This window comes from Martes martes (assembly GCF_963455335.1).
Source record: "Martes martes genome assembly, chromosome: 1".
Classification (NCBI taxonomy): domain Eukaryota; kingdom Metazoa; phylum Chordata; class Mammalia; order Carnivora; family Mustelidae; genus Martes; species Martes martes.
Genome location: NC_137888.1, coordinates 81354700 through 81374464, shown reverse-complemented (window position 1 = coordinate 81374464; position 19765 = coordinate 81354700). Strand labels below are relative to the sequence as shown.

The window sequence follows — 19765 nt, the reverse complement described above, 5'->3', positions numbered from 1 at the left end:
AATTCATATTAATGGGATGGCAGTGTGCACCCAACACAAGAAACGTGTGTGGAATCCTTCTCATTCAAAGTTCCATCCTAAAGTTGAGCAATTATCTTTATTCACTTCCATTCTCCCTAATATTTTCCCATTGGTCCCTACCAGTCATAATGGGCAAGTCTGGGCCAGTCTTCATTGATAGCTTCCCATGAAGGCATTAAAGTAGATCATGCTTGCTGCACAAAACTAGTGAACAGGGGGTGCCTGGGTGGCTCAGTAGGTTAAAGACCCTGCCTTCGGCTCAGGTCATGTTCCCAGGGTCCTGGGATCAAGCCCCACCTCGGGCTCTCTGCTCAGCAGTGAGCCCTCTTCCTCCTCTCTCTCTCTCTGCCTGCCTCTCTGCCTACTTGTGATCTCTGCCTGTCAAATAAATAAATAAAATCTTAAAAACAAAACAAAATAAAACTAGTGAACGGATTACCTTCATAGTAAGTGGCTTTAGAATTTTTGTTTCACTGATGATATAAAAAATAAGCCAAATTCCATGAATACTGATTCTGAGCATTTTTTCTGTAACTCAATTGATTTAATCCAAAGACATGCATGTTATCTTCTACTGCTATCCTGTTTTTTAATTTTATGGAAATGTCATAACAATTTTTGTCCCATTATTGGTTTTGCAGTTTAACTAGTTTGTGTATTATGTGACCTATTATTGTCATCTACCATGAAGTTGCTTTCATTTCCTAGAAGTTCTTGAGCTACATGAGAATCACCTGGGGATCTTGTTAAAAATATAAGGCCCCTCACCCCACCCCAAAATTATGATTCAGTAGATTTGGGCAGCACCTGGGAATGTGCGTTTAACAAATCAGCAAGTAACTCCAGTGTAGGTGGTCCTCAGAACACAGTCTGGAAAACATTGTTCTACAAGCTTCTACAATAGTAGTTCTGAGGTTTCTTTAGATAAATAGTTCAGTGATTGACAGAGAAGCCTAAAAAGCATACTATGTTTTTTGTTTTGTTTTGTTTTGTTTTTTTAAGATTTTATTTATGTATTTATTTGAGATAGAGCACGAGTCGGGTGAGGGGTGGAGGGAGAGAGAAGACGACTCCCTACTGAACAGGGAGCCCAATATGGGGTTCAATGTGGGGCTCGATCCCAGAACTCCAGGTTCACGACCTGAACCAAAGGCAGACACTCAACTGACTGAGCCCTCCAGGTGACCTGTGTTTGTTTGTTTTAGCATACTATGTTTTGATGGTTATAAAATTATTGATGAAGGAAGCCATTCATTTACATGTGAAAGTGTCCTCCTCGAAGGGCTGCTGTCAAATTGAGTTTGTCTGTCATATTCTGGACCACACAACATCTTGTAGGATGTTTCAAAATCTATGTTGGATTGTGCCTCCTCATTCATTCACTACTGATAAAGAAATATGACCCCCTAAAACATTGCCTATTCATTAGAAACATACCATTTGTTATGATCCATAGTGATTTCTAAAACCACAGACAGTTTACTAAATGTGGCTTCTATGACCTCCTCATCTAATACTTCTATCCCTCTTTAGGCATTTCCTCTGTAATTAGGGTTGGCTTTATTAGAACTGGCATGAATACAAAAAAATCAGTAAAGCCATGGAAGGGAATTCAAGTAAATCTGAGACTCTCAATGCGTACAAAGAAATTCCCCACAGACTGTATCAGAGTTATAATTCCCAGAAGCAGTAATTTCAAGGGAAATTTAAAAAAAAATCTTTTGCTCAGTTCTTATTTAAAAGCGAAGTATTTGAGATCTATAATTTTTTTCTTCCAGAATATGCCTTCTTTTGAAGGTATTTATCCTTAGTAGTCAGGAAAGACTATCTAAGAATTCTCTCCTTATTTCTAACACCTTCCTGTAGATTTCACTACATTCTTGATTTGAGGGAGGGAGGCAGGTTTTATCCTGGAGCCATTGGGTTATGGTATTTATAAAAACAAAGTGTTCTTCGTCACAATAAAAGCATGATGATGATCATTTTATGTTGTTGGTGATGATGATATCATGATCATGATGATAGTAGCTACTACTTATTGATCCCTTATAATACACCAGGAATTTGGTTAAGCAAGGCCATTGTCAATCTTAATGACACTTTTGTATGTTTTTATTTCTGGTGGATGAAATCCACTTGGGGATGTATGGCTTGAACATCAAAATACAAGCTGAATTTCAGCCTCTACTCACCACCTTGGCTGCCTGTTCCTGTGCAGTGAACAACCTACACACCAGTTCATGGTGGCCCTGTTGTTAAGCATGACATCTCTAGAGAGGTAGATAAAACTGACAAAATCCTGGCCAAGGATCTTTAGGACTGGTACCTCCTTGACTTTCACACCAACTCTGGCCCTCCAAGTCCCACCCGGTTCCCATCACAAAGAATGAGTTAGTTTCTAGAAGGCATTGCATGAGGCTTTTCTAAGCCTTGGCCTTTTGCCTGTTTTTTGTTTCTGGGTTGTTGTTTGTTTGTTTGTTTGTTTGTTTATACCTCTTCTCCCTTCACCCTCCTCACTGTTATTTGTTCTTCAGAATTCAGGTCAGACTCATTTACTCCAAGAAGCTTTCCTGCTTCCTCTGCCCAGTTAAGAAGAGGTGCCTCTCCAAGGTGTGCTAAGTCTCCCTTACCCCTGGCTTTCAGTTACAGTTGACCACTAGCGACAAAGACAGACAATCAGAAGGAGGGAGAAGACCAAGGTTGGGTTATATATTCCCAGCTTGCCCTCTGCTTGGTCGCTGCAGGTTGACGGTGTCTATGCCCAAGACCACAGCTCCTGTCAGTCAGTTCTCTATACAGGTTTCCGTCTGAGTCCTAACTGTTCTCTCCCATCTCTTCTTCACACAGAGGCATGTTACGCCTTCCCACGCTTCCTGACCCCAGAGTACTATGGTGCTTTCCCTACACCTTGCTCACATCTGTGTAAATAGTCCCTTCATTAACTCCCCTCAATTACCCAGCTTGAGGTGTCCTCTGTTTCCTGTGGAGACTCTCTGTGATACATAAATGATCCCATCTGGGGCCCAGGGGGGCTTCATGCCTGCACTGGCTAGACCTTCACAGGCTCTAGGCTCCTGCGTAGTCCTTAAGAAAAGCAAAGTCCATTCTAATGAATCTTCAAAAAGACCTGCAATTCAATTCCAATACGACCTCACCATGACAGTTTGTTACCCAGTCTCTTTCCTGGATCTTACACCTAGAAAATCTTGCATTGCCTTCACACCCTCAGCCCCCCTCCACCCATGGCTTTGTCCCAGAGCAACTGCTTTATGAAGTTTCTTCTGAGTTCATGGATCCTTCCATATTCTTTAGGTTCTTTTCTTTTCATGTTCTCTCCCTTACACGTTCCTCTTGTACTTCTGCCCTTTTCTGCCCTTTTCCTAAATACCCTTTTTCCTTCCCTGGTACAGGCCCAGCTACCATGTCACCTCCTCCCAGCCAGAAGTAGAATTTCCTTTCTTTGAGTGTCATGGTGCTTGGTTTTTCCTTCTTCGGTGGCACTTGCCAAATTCCACATTGAGCTGTATAATTTGTAAAATGCTTTACCTCCCCTACAGGATGATAAATCCAAGAACTCTGAACCGGGCATTGTAACTCCCTCCAATCTAAACATAGTGCCTTACAGCTTATCTGTGGTCAAAAGTGCGGCGGGATGGCTGGGTGGTTGACGGATGAACAGAGGACTATTCTTTATTGCTTTGCTCTTCTTGCCATGGGGCTCCTCAGGCTTAAGGTCTCTGTCTGGGATTACTTCGCTCTGACTCACCACCTTCATGTTGAGTAAGACTAATACCTTCAAAATTCATTTTTTAGCAGCATAAGTATCTTCAACTCTTGCTGCCCAAAAGAAAGACAATTAATGTATACTCATCTGTACTGACACTCAGAAAGACTTTTAAGTTGATAAACACAGTAACAGTTTGGGCTCCAATTGCTCAAGGTGATTCAGTTTAATATTCCATAGCTTTTCAGCCAACTGACAAAGAGAAGAACGGACCCAGGTTGGTAGAGAATACTTAGTCAAATTGTTACACTTTAAATGAACTAATGAATTAATTGGCAAGAGAGAAAATATTTATTTATCCTGCATGTGTTATGTGCAAACAAGATAGTTTCAGACACATGATCGTTCTCACAGTCTTGTTTCATGTGTTATTTTTGAAATAGAATATGATCATCCCTAGAAAGAATTGGTTCCCTGTTTTGATCATGAAGACAGTGTTTCATGAGAATTATTGCTTTACAAGGACATGATATGAGCAATAGACCTATTAAAATGACACATGGCATCTTTTGCCTATGTTAGATATAATTGAAAAAAAAATTAAGACGTGGGATTGTAAGTGAAAAAAGTTTAACTCTTTTTGTTTTTTGCCTTTGGAAACTATTTTTGAATTAATCCTAAAGCTACAAATAGCTTGTTTTTTATAAAATTATCTGAAGCTGACTCTGATGCCTAAATTGGGCCCTCACAGGCAGCTTCTTTAAAGTTCTGCTAACATTCCCTACCTATAATAAGCCTTTCCATGGACTTTTTCCCCCGGGGTAATTTTGGTGGGGCTATACAGTGAAAAGCCTCTGCTTAGCAGCATTTCTCGACAGTCCTTCATCCTTTTGTGCTCCAGTAAGCCTATCATTTTGTCTTGAGTCTGTCATGGTCATTATGGTCACATAGTCATTTTGTAGGCCTGTGGGTATGATATCCTATCCACTCTGCGTCTTCAAGCAATTCCTTCAACTATTTCCCCAAGTGCTCCTTCCAAACTTCTGTCACATACTCTTCGGGTGCAACACTTGTAAAGTCTTTTTTTTTTTTTTTTTAAAGAGAAAGAGAGCAAGTGAGCATGTGGGCAAGTAGGGGAGGGGCAGAGGGAAGGGGAGAGAGAGAATCTTAAGCAGGCTCCACACTCAGTGCATGCAGCTCCAATGTGGGGCTGGATCTCACAACCCTGAGATCTTGACCTGAGCTGAAATCAAGTCGGATGCCTAATCAACTGAGCCGCCCAGGCACCCAAGTGTAACATTTGGATCTGCCTTGAGGAGAAATATTTGAAGCTAATACCCTATGTCAGATCCAGAAGGAACCATGAGCACAAATATTACCTAAATCAACCACAATTTCTAATCAGCTCAGGTATCATGACTATTTCTAATGCTTCTTTGAGTAACTATAGAAGATTGAAACTAGAAAAAGGTACTGTTATGAAGCCATTACATTAAATCATCTTACCATTAAAACCATGGCGAGGAAGCAATGTGGTTACAAACTATGAAGTAAAGTCTAATAAAAGCAGAGTATGAAGGGGGCCATAGTGCTTACTTACCTAGTGTACTCACATAAGTTTCTTAATTTTGACTTTTGATCTCATCATCTTTGTAAAGCATTGGAATCTTGCTGATCAGAAAACTGTAGTTGAAAGAATTCAAATATAACTCTTCAGAATTCTTATTAAAAAATCCTTGGCCATCATAATTAGATTAGCAATTTTTTTCTCATTTGAAAGCATAGGAAATCGATGTTTTAGGAAAGATTTTAATGTAAGTCTCAGCTTGGGTCTTTCATTGTTTGTTTGTTTAGAGTTTGCTTTCTTTTTATCTTGGATCTCCCTTTGGACCTTCTGTTCCTCCTCTGAGACAGACTGTTGTCCCCTTCGTGACTCAAGAGCACACTGTTAGTAAACACTGAACCCATGGTCCAGGCCAACACTTTAAGGCTGATCTGGCTCTCTAGGACATACGGCACAAGAAAGACAGAGCATCTGTCCTAAGTGCTTTATCCAAGGTAACTGCAGAGTGTAGAGACTGCACAAAGGAAGCAAGCACCATGTTTATGGGACAATTATATTTGCAAAGAGCATATGGTCTTTAATACTTTAAATCAGATGATTCCTAAGTAAAGCAAAGCAGAAATCGTTTTGTTTTCTTTTTTTTTAAGATTTTATTTATTTATTTGAGAGAGAGAGAACACAAGCAGAGTGAAGGGCAGAGGGAAAAGCAGACTTCCCACTGAGAAGGGAGCCTGATGCAGGACTCGATCCCGGGACCCTGGGATCATGACCTGAGAGCTAAAGGTAGACATCTAACTGACTGAGCCACCCAGGCATCCCTGAAATCATTTTCTTGAAATTGATAGTCAATAATTCTTCTGAGTTCCTGGTTTCCCTATACTCTGCTATGTACAATACAGGTCACCATGAAGCTTCTCCAAAGATGGGAGACACTTCTCAATGCTAAAGTCTCAGACTGAAGATCCTTTCAAATGTTCAGGCTCTTTCCTGACCACCTATGTGAGTGTGCACTAATCCCCAGGTCACTCCCTACTTTATTTTCATCATAGTCCTATCACTATCTAATAATATATTTGATAGTATTTTCAGTTTTTAGCTTTAATTTGGGATTGACAAAAGAATATATGATTGAATAGTCATTAAGTGGGGTGGGGAATGTCAAACTTGCCTTAGTAGAACTTTGTGAAAACTATACATTTCATACATTTCATCATTCTTATCCTGAAAATCCTGTCAAGGTGGATAAATCCTCCTTGTCTAAAGTAGTTATGAGACCTATATTAGAAAAGAGAAATGGTAGGATAGGGAGAATAGGTTGTGTTTATATGGTCAAATAGGCACTGTCTAAATTTCCAAATGATGAAACACATTTCATTACTTTCAAAGTGCTATGAAAATTGAACATAATATATGTAAGTATATATCGTCATAATCCCCAGAAATCAGATGCTTACTTATAAATTTGGAGAGTGAATCTTTTATTTTATTTTTTCAGTGTTCCAAGATTCATTGTTTATACACTACACCCAGTGCTCCATGCAATACGTGCCCTCCTCAATACCCACCACCAGGCTCACCCAACCCCCCCACCCCACCCAAAACCCTCAGTTTGTTTCTCAGAGTCCAGTCTCTCATGCTTTGTCACCTGCTCTGCTTTCCCCCATTCACTTTTTCTTTCCTTCTCTTAATGTCCTCCGTGTTATTCCTTATGTTCCACAAGTAAGTGAAACCATATGATAATTGACTCTCTCTGCCTGACTTATTTCACTCAGCATAATCTCCTCCAGTCCCGTCCATGTTGCTACAAAAGTTGGGAATTCTCCTTTCTGATGGAGGCATAATACTCTATTGTATATATGGACCATATCTTCTTTATCCATTCATCTGTTGAAGGGCATCTTGGCCCTTTCCACAGTTTGGCGACCGTGGCCATTGCTGCTATAAACATTGGGGTACAGATGGCCCTTCTTTCACTACATCTGTATCTCTGGGGTATATACCCAGTAGTGCAATTGCAGGGCCATAGGGTAGCTCTATTCTTAATTTCTTAAGGAATCTCCACATTGCTTTCCAAAGTGGCTGCACCAACTTGCATTCCCACCAACAGTGTGAGAGGGTTCCCTTCATCCAAATCCTGGAGAGTGAATCTTATGTAGTTGACAAAATGAATGAAATTCTTCAGTTCAACATTGTAACTTCTGACTCTTGACATTGTAACAGATCTTCTAATTCTATGATTATGTGCAATCCTATACACTCTACTTCACTGTAAAATTAACCTTTTCACACAAAAAATACTTACAGATTCCCTGTATTTGCCAGGTACCATGTTAATGGCCTGGTGATATATCGGTGAACAAAGCAAAGGCCCTCATGGAGCTTTCAGTTCAATGGGAAAGACAGACCTGAATCAGATAAACATCAAGAACAGTCTACCAATGATGCTTGATGTAAAAGAAATAGGCCAGAGGCTGTGAGAACATATGGCAGGTGAATCCACTCTGGCCTGAGTTTGGGGAAGTTCCCCCCAAAGAAGCAACATTTGAATTGACTCATGGAATGATTAGTTGTTGATTGGGCAGAGATGGACATATGCAGAAAGGAGAGGGTGTATATGTGTTCCAGAGTGGAAATACCATGTTCAGAAGAGTTGCATTTGCCTTTGCAACTTTGTGTCTTCAGGAAAAACACATCTTTGGAGACACTGCTTGGGCTTTTGCTGCCGGATAGCTAAATGTACTTGGTTTGTGATTAGTTATAAAGTGTGCTTCTAAGCAGTTCATGTGAACAGAATTTCATGAAACAAGAGTTAAGAAGCACAGAAAGCTGGATATTGGAATATGCCTTAAAAACTGCCAACCAGATGCTCTTTTTGTGAACATATTCCTTTTGAAAATCTCAATGAGGGTTTTCAACAGGATCCCATTGTCATATCTAAATTGTGCATTCCTTTAGGGACAAAGCGGGAAAGGTTAATCAAATTCATAATTTAGTAGCGCACTTTCCAAATATGCTTACTGGGGTCTGGTTCATTGTACAACTCTGACTTTTGATCACTTGCCAAATAAATAATGGGAAATAAATGATCATTCTCTTACCTTCAACAGTTGTAAATCAAGATGGCCAGCCTCTCATAGAAGGAAAACTTAAAGAGAAGCAAGTCAGATGGAAGTTCATCAAAAGGTGGAAAACTCGTTATTTTACGCTGGCTGGAAATCAACTTCTGTTTCAAAAAGGAAAGTCTGTAAGTTCCCCCCCTGTCTTTTACACTTTCATTTTTAAGGTCCTGATCTCCACCAACCAGCTAGGGATTTTGTCCTGAGTTAATACGCCAATAATTTGTCCTTTTGCATTTATAATTTTACAGTGTCATTTTTTTTTTTTTGCATACATCCCTTGGACTGTCTGTTCTGTTCTGTCCTACCTTAGTTGATTCACTGTCTCTCTTCAGTTTGTTATGGAAGATCTTTTTAAAAGTTGGCTTAAGTTTTGAAGATGAACTGCCAAAGGACTACCCAGTGAGCTTGGCTTGAACAGTGTGACTTTTGTTTCCTTATAGATCACCTCCATAAATTAATAGCTTATGATATTGACCCTGACTCCCTTTATAATTAAAGGTTATATTTGGAGGCAGGGACACAGGGAAGAGGGACAGAAGGCTGGGAGAAAGAAACAAAGGATGATTTATTATAAGTACTTTTTGTAGTCAACTAAGTTCAGTTCTGGTTAGGGAAAACCATTATCATCTTTCAGTCACTTAATACTCAGTTAACAAATATAATAGGATCCTAAGAAGAATGAATAAATATTCTTTTAATATAATATTCAATCTGAGCTAGGATGCTCAGTAAATATCTATACTCTGAATTTTCAGTGGGAAACTTCTGAAATAGCATTTTATTCCAATCAGCAATGCAGAGTTATTCCCTTCTTTTCAAGTCAGCTTTATCTATCATTAAATTCTATTCATTCAGGATCAGGGAGAAAGAAATGTGGACTTACTTCTTGGGTATTTTGAATATAATAATAATAGCTGATCACACGCCACCCTGGATTGTCTTAAAGAATCCTCAAAACAGTCCTTTAAGGTTAGCACTATTGTTATTGCCATGTTCCAGATGGGTAAATCTGGGGTGCCTTTCCCACCCTCTCTCCTTCCCTGCTGGCAGATGGAAGCATATTCCTCTGGGCTAGGTGATCCTCGTGGCCTTCTGCACAGTGCACAGGCTCTGAGAGCCTGGGTCCCAGGATGGGCAGGCACCAGATTAGGTCTGACGCCAAGAAAGCCTTGTGCAACCAGACTTTAGCAGTGAAGGCACTTTTGGTCTTTATCTCACTGCCAGGCAAGCCAGGAAGGGCAAGATCCTGGCCTTTGGATTTCTGTCTTATCCCACTCTTACAGGTATCATTTGAACCCCAGAATCAGAGTGATGGGGAAAACATGAGCATATGTACACATGGTCATCCACTCCTGCACAAAGATGCCTAGAGAACAGCATACAACACCTTGCTGATGCCTTTATATCCATCATTCCCCACTCGTGGCATTTGGGACCCAGGGTCTGTCAGTCATTACCAGGAGATGGCCTTTGTCCTAATCAAAGATATCTGGGAAATACAAAGGAGCTTAAGGCTCTGACAAGTTCTGCAGGAAAGAGCCCACTTAATTTTGTTTCACTACTATATCTCAAACTTGTTCCACCATACGGTACTTTTACATCATGTAACATCAGACCCGGTCCCACTCCCTTCCCCTTGTGAGAGAGAGAGAGAGAGAAACAGAGAGACAGAGACTCTGACTGGCTTGACAGATGAGTCAGTAAGGTAAAAATAGATAAAACTGGAGTCAGGTATAAGGCAGTGTGACATCAAAGCTTGCTGTTAAATGAGTGTATTGTCCCTCTTCTTATGAACACTGAAAATACAGAGCCAGTGGCAAACCGAACTGTGTTTGAATTAATTAACGAAAGATTTTAAATTATTTAAAAATTACGATTCACTGAGAATATGGGCACTATATCTTTAGAGTGCTTATTATAAAATTTATTTGAACTTTTTGCTCAACAGGAATAAAGTATAGTGTATCTGAATTATGACAAATTTTTATGACCATTTTTTTAATTAATAAAACTTAATGTTAACTTTTTGAGTGGAAAAAAAAAGCCCTAAGCTCATGCTACTTTCTTCATCTGTGTGTATTATTAAATAAACAGATGGACTTTTCTGTAGCTGAAGATCTTTTTGAAAGGGAAGTATAATGGTATTCTCAATTCAGACAGTTATTGGAGGTTTAAAGAAATTTTCTTAGCATAGCTCCACATTGAAGTATTTTTAACGTGTTTAAAATGACTGTCTGAATTTCCCGTTTTTACTAAAGAAATCAGAAATAGAAGTTAAGATGCAGTGATTCCTCCTATCCCTTGAGATGGAGCAGAGTTAGTGCATAAGAATATTTTTCCTGAACTCAAATAATGACCTTTAAACATCTTGATTCAGAGCTTTTTAATAAAACTTAGAGAATAAGCTATTTTATAATTGGCTAACTTGTTTGACATCTTTATAGGGAAATAGTGGTTTGACATTTCAGAAATCTGACAGCACATGTGGCTCAAATATTGAGAAATAATATAATGTAGTATAAGGACCACAACAAATTTCCTCTCATCCCCAGGGACACAGTAACCTAGCAGAGTTAACAGTCCAGCTGAAGCTTCAGGCCCATAATGAGGGACCTTTCTTATAAATGAGAAAAATGGTAAAATGTGCATTTTTAATAAGGACTGAAAGACAATAGCGTTATTTTTTACTTTCACATTCTTAAAGTCTTGATCTCCACCAACCAGCTAGACAATGGTGCCCTTTGACTTCCTGTCCATTTCTCTTGGGTAATTCACTGTCTCTCTTTAGAGAACTATGACAACTTTTTGTTTTCTTGATCAGTTCCTTCATGTATCAATTTCTATTCTATAGACTAATTCAAAGAAATACAGCTTTATTGCTGTCAGATATTTACCATAAACCAAATTAAGCTAACAAAGTATTATCTAGTACAGGCATCTTCAGACTTTATTCTGTCTATTCCCTAAAAGAATCTTGAAAATCTGTGTAATACCTTGCCTCATTTTAAGTTTATCATAAGTTTAAACAGTTGCATAAACTGTAATTTCTGTTGAATTGAAAATATTATCATTTTGAAATAAAAAGTTCACACCTCTCCTTTAAGTATAACCATTGGAAAAAGATACCGTAGCAATTCACACCTAACACCATCCATTAAAAAAAATACATAAATTAGTTCATCTTTTTTATTATGTTCAATTAGCCAGCATATAGTACATCATTCATTTTTGATGTAGTGTTCAACGATTCATTATTATTACTCCCAGTGCTCATCACAACATCTGCCCTCTTTAATAACTATCACAATGCTTACATGGTATCATTTTTCTTCGAAATCATATTGTTTTCTACCTAACCCACAGTATTTTACTCTGATCATCCAATCATTTTTCACTGCAATGAAACTGTGTATATAAATTGAAATTTAATTATTTTAATAATTTGTGACTATCAATCTCTAAATGTTAAGATTTTTCATTATTATAATCTTAAAATTAATTATAATTTTAATTTATAGTCATAAGTATAACACCAAATGCAATAAATAGTTACTAAACATTAAAAAGGGAAATGCTATTGGAAATGCACTTTTGATGTAGTAGCTGGGGAGTGATTGTGTTGCTTTGTTTGAAGGACACTTCCTTAGCATCAATATTTTGAGTTGATCTTTCCAGTTCTTTGATCCTCCAGAGATTTTTCCAAGTTGGAGGATACACCATGGTAACTTTGGGATGGGTGAGAAGGGTGCCTTTCCACTGCAGAATGAAAGGAGAGTGGGTTGTACAGGGGGCATGGGAAAGGAGAGTTGGCCAGATCCTCAAGCACAGGTACGTCTTCCAGGAGACAAATACATTCAGGAATGTTAAAGACATTTCTGTAAAGAAGTATTTGATCTTTTGAAACTACTCATACTAGCCCATTGGGATGGCCCTCATGTTGTAGTTGTGATCTGTAAGCCTCTGCTTTGATGCCAGAAAAATGTAAATCACTAAGTATTTTTTCACTTAATGTTTGCAGACAAATCGTACTTCCAGAGCTCCAGTGTGTCTCAAAACAGTTTGATCTGCTTAAACATTAGGACCCTGTTTACTCAATTAATACACCTTTCTCAGAAATAACACAAAGGAAAATTCAATTTCATACTTCCTAAATTATTTCAGATTCTGAGATAATAGTACTCCAATAGTACTATTGCATTTTGCTCTATTGATAGTGTTGGTATCAATCAAACATGACATAAAATTAAAGAAGTATAAATTAAACATTTTCCCAAATCCCACTGAATAATAATTTCTTATAAATTGGCCATCTTGTGCCAACTTAATATACTGTAACGTAGGACCAATTGCTCACTCCCTCCATTTTTCTAATGAATGACTCACTGAGGCCTTAGCATTCAAAATAACAAAGGCTATGAACCATTTGCAGTGAAAGGATTCTGATCTTCTTGGAAAATTCTCCAGTTGCCAGATATCTTTTCATACTCTGGGAGCCAGCTCATGTTCTCTCCTTCCCATATGCATTTCAGAAAGATGATCCTGATGACTCCCCAATAGAACTCAGCAAAGTACAGAGTGTGAAAGTTGTGGCCAGGAAACGCAGGGACCGCTCCCTCCCTCGAGCTTTTGAAATCTTCACAGACAATAAAACCTATGTTTTCAAGGCCAAGGATGAGAAGAATGCAGAAGAGTGGCTCCAGTGCATCAATGTGGCAGTTGCCCAAGCAAAAGAGAGGGAAAGTAGAGAAGTAACCACATATCTGTAGGGATTTGCAAGCCGACCTCACACTGATTACATACAATGGGCATTGCGCTATCATTGCCAATGTTAAGAAAAAGAGATAAATTCACCAAGTCACATTGTGTTTTTCTAAGTACCAGTGGAATTGTTTTCCCTAAGAAGCAGGACATAAAAGTGGCGGGATTCTTATGCATTTCATATGCATGAATGGTGCCTGCATTAACTCTAGAACATCTGTGTGACCCTACAGGAAAAGGAGCTACAGATGGTATGGGGCAGAAAGGGGAGAGTTGGGGATCTAGGAGCCTCTGAAGATATGCCATTGTACGTTGTAAGAACACAACTCTACAAGATACCTGAAATACCTATCCCGAGGAAAGATTAAATACTTCTGATGAAAACCACAGTTTGCCAAAAGTATTAGAAGGAAAAAAAAAAGCCCTATTGGGAAAAGTCAAAATTATCAACCCTAAGGGAAAACATAGAACTTATTTATAGACATACAATTGTGTTTTTTCTTTCTAATGCAAATAAGGCTAACACATGGTAAAATGGCCCTCAAGTGAAAAAAGTTATATAATTAAATGTCTTTCAGACATTTATCTGATTATTCCATTTAGATTCATATAATATGATATAAAATGTAGGTTCTTGGATATATCTTCTGCCCAAGGCAGTAAGTGTAAGCTAGGATAGGCATAGAAGACCATTTTTACCATCTTCAAAATATGGGCCATTTCCATTAAAATTTGAGATGTTAAAGTTCTATACCTTTTTTCTTTACATTCAATCTTTTAATATCTCAAAATTACATTCAATGGTTTTCCCTTCACTCATATTTTTTAAAAAAATTAAGCTGTGGCAGGCAGAATTATGGAATAATTCCCAATGGTCTACACTTTGACCCTCCCCTTGAATGTGATGGAAATTGTAACTTGCTTCTAACTAATAAACTATGGAAGAAAGAATAGAAGAGTCTCCCCCATGATTATGTTACATTACATGGCAAAGGTGAAGAGATTTCTGGTTCTTAATCAGGTGACTTTGAACAAGTCAAAAGGATATGACCCTGGGTGGGCCTGACCTCATCAGATGAGAATTTTTAAAAAGAGTGAACAAGTCAGAGACTCTCTCTTCCACTGGCCTTGAATAAGCAAGCTGCCACAAGTTCTACAGCTTCAAGGGAATGAATTTTGCCAAGAACCAGTGAGCTTGGAAGAGGATCCCAGCCCCAGCCAACACCTTGATTGCAGCTTTGTGAAACCTGGACAGAGGACCCAGCTAAGGTGTGCTTGAATGTCTGACCTAGAGGAATCTTGAGATAATAAATACATGCTGTATAAAGCTGCTAACTGTGTGAAAATTTGTTCCATAGCAATAGATAATTCACACAAACACTAACTTAGTATACATATAAAGGGTCATTTTTTTCTTTAAAAATTTATTGACCATGTAGTCTAGTATAGAAACCTGGAAAAAAAAATCTAAGTAGTCAATATTCTTAATTCTACCTTGACTCTACTACCAACTCCCTAGGATAGGAAATATGTAAGAGGCCAAGTTTGAGGAAAGAAACATTTGGATTTTAATATGTAAAGTTTGAGGGTATTGTGAATCACAAAATGTATTACAAATTGGAAACAGTTCTGAAGGTCAAGATCTTGCCTCACTGGATATATAGATGGTTACTAAATCTGTGGAACTAGCTGAAGTTACTCAGGGAGAATAAGACAAAAGAACAAATAAGGGCTTCCTTGGGATACCCAACATTTAAACAATGGGCCACTGGATTGGCCAGTCAGTGTTCAGAGATGTTATAAACCAAGGAAAACAATGTCACAAACCCCAAAAATGTTTCAGGAAGAAGGGAGAGATTAACAACGTAAAATCCTAGAGTAATCACTTAAGATAAAGAATGACTTTTGCAGTTAGGAAGCAATTTGTATCATTGGTAGGAACAATTTCATCAGAGTGTTGAAGTAAAAGTCCAATTCCAGTGGGTTGAAGAATTAATAGGAGGTTAGGAGTTTAAAGCAATAATTGGACAATATTTTCAAAAAGTTGGAGCTAAGATACAGAAAAGTGGTTTGTTGTTTGTTTTAAAGATGTGTTGGACTTAAGGGGGAAGAGTCTAACATACAGAAAGAAAGAAGAAAAATAACTTTGCTTGAGCACAGTTTCTAGAAGTGATGGAAAAAGATTAAAATTCATGCCACACCAATTTACAGAACAGCTAGCAAGCAATAGGTACCATGTTTGTCCTGGAGATACAAAAATACCCAACTCCTCCCCTCAAAGAGTTTATAGGGTAGTGGAGGAGATAATCATAGACAACAAAAATTGAAATGCTAAGAGGCAAGTGCCTTGATAGAGGTTTGCCCGGGGGCCTGTGGAAATGCAGGAGGAGGCAACCCTATAATTGACTTTGAACTCAACCCATGGGCACCCTCACTCTTTCTCAGAGCTGTTAGAGAAGGGTTGTGTCCTAAAGAACTAAGTGAGAAGGTCATGGGCAGATGAGGAGAAAATGGTCAGTTGAGAGGACCATGCTGCAAAAGCACAGGAGGGAAAGGGAACAAAACTTGGTCCGTTTGCAAAACAGCAAGTTCTTATGTAAGACTGGAACATAAGGGGACCGTTGAGGAATGGTGCGGACTGATGCCAGAGAGGCTTACAGGGCCATAGCATAAAGGGCTGGGTTCTATGCTAAGGAATCTTAAGATGATGAAACACCACCAAAAGGTTTTCAGACTTGCATTTAGAGAAATAATTTTGATAGTGGTATAGAGACTGGATTGTAGGGATATAAAAAATTATAGCAGGGAGATCATTTAGGAGGTTCTTGGAAGTGGTGAGGTCTAGTAGCAGAGGAGATAGAGGGGAATGGAAATGCAGAAAAAATATTGAAATAGTAAAATGGATTGGACACTGGTGGAAGGATGGAGCCTAGGTACAGGAATGGGGAGGAATGTGTCTCTGATGATCCCTGGGTGCTTTCTTGGGAAACTTGATGTATGATGGTAGCATTTTACTGAGAGAAAATTCCAAAGCAACAGTTTAAGAGGTGAGCCCAATTGTAAAATCAATTTTAGTGTATACATTTAGAGTATAGATTGGTGATTCATCATGGACTGGAGAGACATCTCCAGTGATGAAGTCAGGCAGGAAAAGGCAAGAAGTTACAGTTGTAAATGAGTCTCTCAATATTATTTTGAAATCTAACAGCCCATTCTTAAGAATCTCTTGAGTAAACCTAGCTGTTAATTAGAAAAAACTGGTAATAGACAAATAGAATATCAAATAACACTGTATTAGTTATTAATAATTTAAATGCGAACAATGTGCTCAAACATTTTATAGCAGAGAAAATTACAATAACACTCAACCTGGTTGCATACCGATTCTGTTTTCACTGAATGCTTGTCCTAGGGAAGAAGAGAATGGCCCTACTAGCTCAATTTGGAAGAAAGGAATTATCTTTGTTACTTGTTACGAAGACCTTGTGATTTAATTAATCGGATACCTCTAGTTTAGAATGTAAATAGCAGAGCCTTTAAACCAAATCTAGAAAGAAAGAAAGGTATGAAGTGTGAATAATGATCTTCCTGGTTTCATTCCACGAGGTAGTAGCAATTCCAAACGCAAGCAAATTCTCCTGGGTTTAGAATCAGACAAGAATCTCAGACTGGTCGGTTTCCCACTGATATTTCTGGCAATTCCACCCCTGTTGCCAGCTAGCTTACCACAGACTGGCCTTTCCCAAGAGGGCCGCAGTTCCTGATCCTGATCCAAAAAGAAACCACTTTTTAAAACGTGTTTAAACCTTTAAAAATGTTGGGATGAATACAATTATAATCATGGTTAGAAATTCAAGTGGTTTTCATTTTCATTTTATTTTGGTTCTTTTTTTCCCTCTCCGATAGCTGTGGAAACAAACGTTTAGATGTGAGACTCTCATCTGGTTATTTCTTGAGAACCTGGAGTTCGGTAAAAATAAATGTTCAATACTTTTCTAACATGAGTTTTCTGCAAAATCCTTGGCTGGTGATATTTAGAGACATTTATTGGGTTATCTCCAATTCACCTATTTTCTGTAGGCACTTTTGGATCTATTATTGTAACTTTATTCTCAGGCATAAATGAAGAGTACCCAGTTGAAAAACTACCTTTGAGAGATTTATGTTTAAATTTAAAGGTAAAGTTACATTTACAAATTGCCTTTAGGAAACCATTGCAAGATGATTTAAGAGAACATGTGAGGGGAATTCGTGGTACACTGCAGAGAAGTCAAAGCCAAAAGGACCCTAAGCAAGATTTTAAATCTGAGGCTTAAAAGCCCAAGCCAGGATTTCCAGTCCCAAAATCTAAGTTTTTAGATGAACAACTAAGAAAAACCCAAAATTTCATCTTGCTCCAGTTTATAGGCCTCTTGGGACCATTCCTCCCCAAAGGTACTTCTGCAGGACAGAGGAGTTGAGAAATCAGGGTAACTTCTACCAAGGCAGTGAAGGCTAGAGAAGGTGTCACAGGCTCTGGTAATGGACACATGAAGATTTAAGTCCTAGTTCCACCAAAACTAAATGACCAACCTGAGTAAATGACTCATCTCTCATCTCTAGGTTGAGGATAATGACGTTGATGGAGAAGAATTGGTGCGAGGCTTAAATGTCAAGTAAAAACATCCAGTAGAGAACCTTTAATTGAATAGGTACTTGATGGCACATTATTTCTTACAGAATAGCAAGGGAGGAAAAAATCCTACAAATGAAACTTTGATGCCATGTCTTAATAATAGTCTAATCAGTGGTGTTTTACTTCCAAATGTCTTTTACCTATTCTGAGGGTTTGGGCAGTTTCTTCTGACTTTGGGTACCTTGAGTGATGTGTGATAGGTCATTCTTTTGTGTCTATTTCGGCAACAAAATGAAACTCAGCCTTCTCTACATGTTGATACCTTCCTTCATTGGGTAAAATATTTAGTGGCTGCATTGCAAGACATAGGGACCTGCTGTGATGGCTCTTTGGTTCCAAAATATCACAATTCATTCCACTCTTTCTTTGCTTCTCTGTGTGCCTGGTAACTTTTTGTTTCAAAGTCAAATCATATTATAATTTTTAGGACATACTAAACAGCAATTAATACATATAGTGTCGACCATACAGGTAACTCATTTGAAACGACAACACGAAGAACTGGGACCAAGTTTGAATGACACCTGGTTACATTCATTCCTAGTAGATGACAACTGCCAAACACCACTGAATATAAGACACCTCCCGGTTTCAGAACTGAAAGTATGGGGAAAAAAATTTAAGTAAATGAGCGAAAGTAAGTATTAATTTAAGAGTTCTATGTGGATTTGTTTCATAGTAATCAAAACTGTATGTAAACATTTTGTGAACAATAAAGCATGTTGCATATTTAAGAAATTTTTAAATCTTTTTAAATGGTAAAATGTACCCAATGCATCCATTCTCAAAGGTATGGGATCAGCCATTTCTGTGAATGCTTACCTTCTGTATTACCAGGGTCCTCCTGAGAAGTAAAACCAACAGGATATATAGAGATAGATATGTAAGAGGAGATTTATTATAGGAATTGTCTCATGTGTTTACAGAGGGTGAGAAATCTCAATCTCTCATCTGCAAGCTGGTGACCCAGGGGAGCCAGTGGTGTAATCCAGTCCAAGTTGAAAGGCCTGGGAACCAGGGAGGCAATAGTGTTAGTCCTAGAGTTTAAGTCCAGAGGCAGAAGAAGATGGACATCCAGCTCAAGAAGAGAGAAAGAATCCTCCCTTCCTTTGACATTTTGTTCCAATCAGGCCCCCAATGGATTGGATGATGTCTACCCCCATTGATGAGGGTGAATCTCTTTACTCAGTCTAATGATTCAAAATGCTGATCTCGTCCAGAAACATCCTCAGAGACACACCCAGAAATAGTATTTTACCAGCTATCTGGACATCCCTTTGGCCAGTCAAGCTGACACATAAAATTAACCATCATACACTCTCTTTCGATGGAAAAAAAGATGGTTAATATCCACACACAAGCCATTTCCCAATGCCTCTGTATCTGCCTTTCCATGTTCACGTTTATGCAAATTCTCTTTTTTGGCAGGGAAGCTAACAGGGAATGGGCCAAGGTGACAGGAGTGAGGGTGAGGGCACTGGTGTGTCTTTTACCCATTGTCACAAATTGGAGAGCCTGGAGGTGAAATTAGGATGGTGTCTAAGGAGAAATTCCAGACCACGTAGGAGAATTTCCAGAAGAGGCCCTCAAGGTCAATCACACCAGAGACAAAATGAGGGAGGCAGGGCCTCAAGCCAAGTTGGAAGCTGGCGAATCAGGGAAGAGTAGAGGGAGCACAGGGCAGAGCAGATGGAAATGATGAAGTCTGTAGGACATTTAACGGAGCACGCTAATTCTCAGGGCTGCCTGTTCTCAGATACTTGCCCAGGCATGGAGGGTTCTCTTCAATGTGCTTTGATGAGACAGGTCTTTACCTCCCCATTTGTGTTTTTCTATTACCAGGTTATGAAAGGCCCTATAGCCATGTACTTGGCAGAACAGGCGACTAGCTCCCCCAGAGGCCT

At 38.8% G+C, this 19765-nt stretch overlaps 1 protein-coding gene across 1 annotated transcript in view; it reads left to right on the top strand.

The window, feature by feature from the left end:
• Positions 1–14519, top strand: part of VEPH1 (ventricular zone expressed PH domain containing 1) — a 228603-nt gene extending 214084 nt beyond the window's left edge. The window contains exons 13-14 of the mRNA XM_080818061.1: positions 8417–8553; positions 12958–14519. Of these exons, the coding sequence (XP_080674187.1) occupies positions 8417–8553; positions 12958–13194 (374 nt within the window). The 3' untranslated portion in view covers positions 13195–14519. The remainder of the gene's footprint in view (positions 1–8416; positions 8554–12957) is intronic.
• Positions 14520–19765: the final 5246 nt, after the last annotated feature.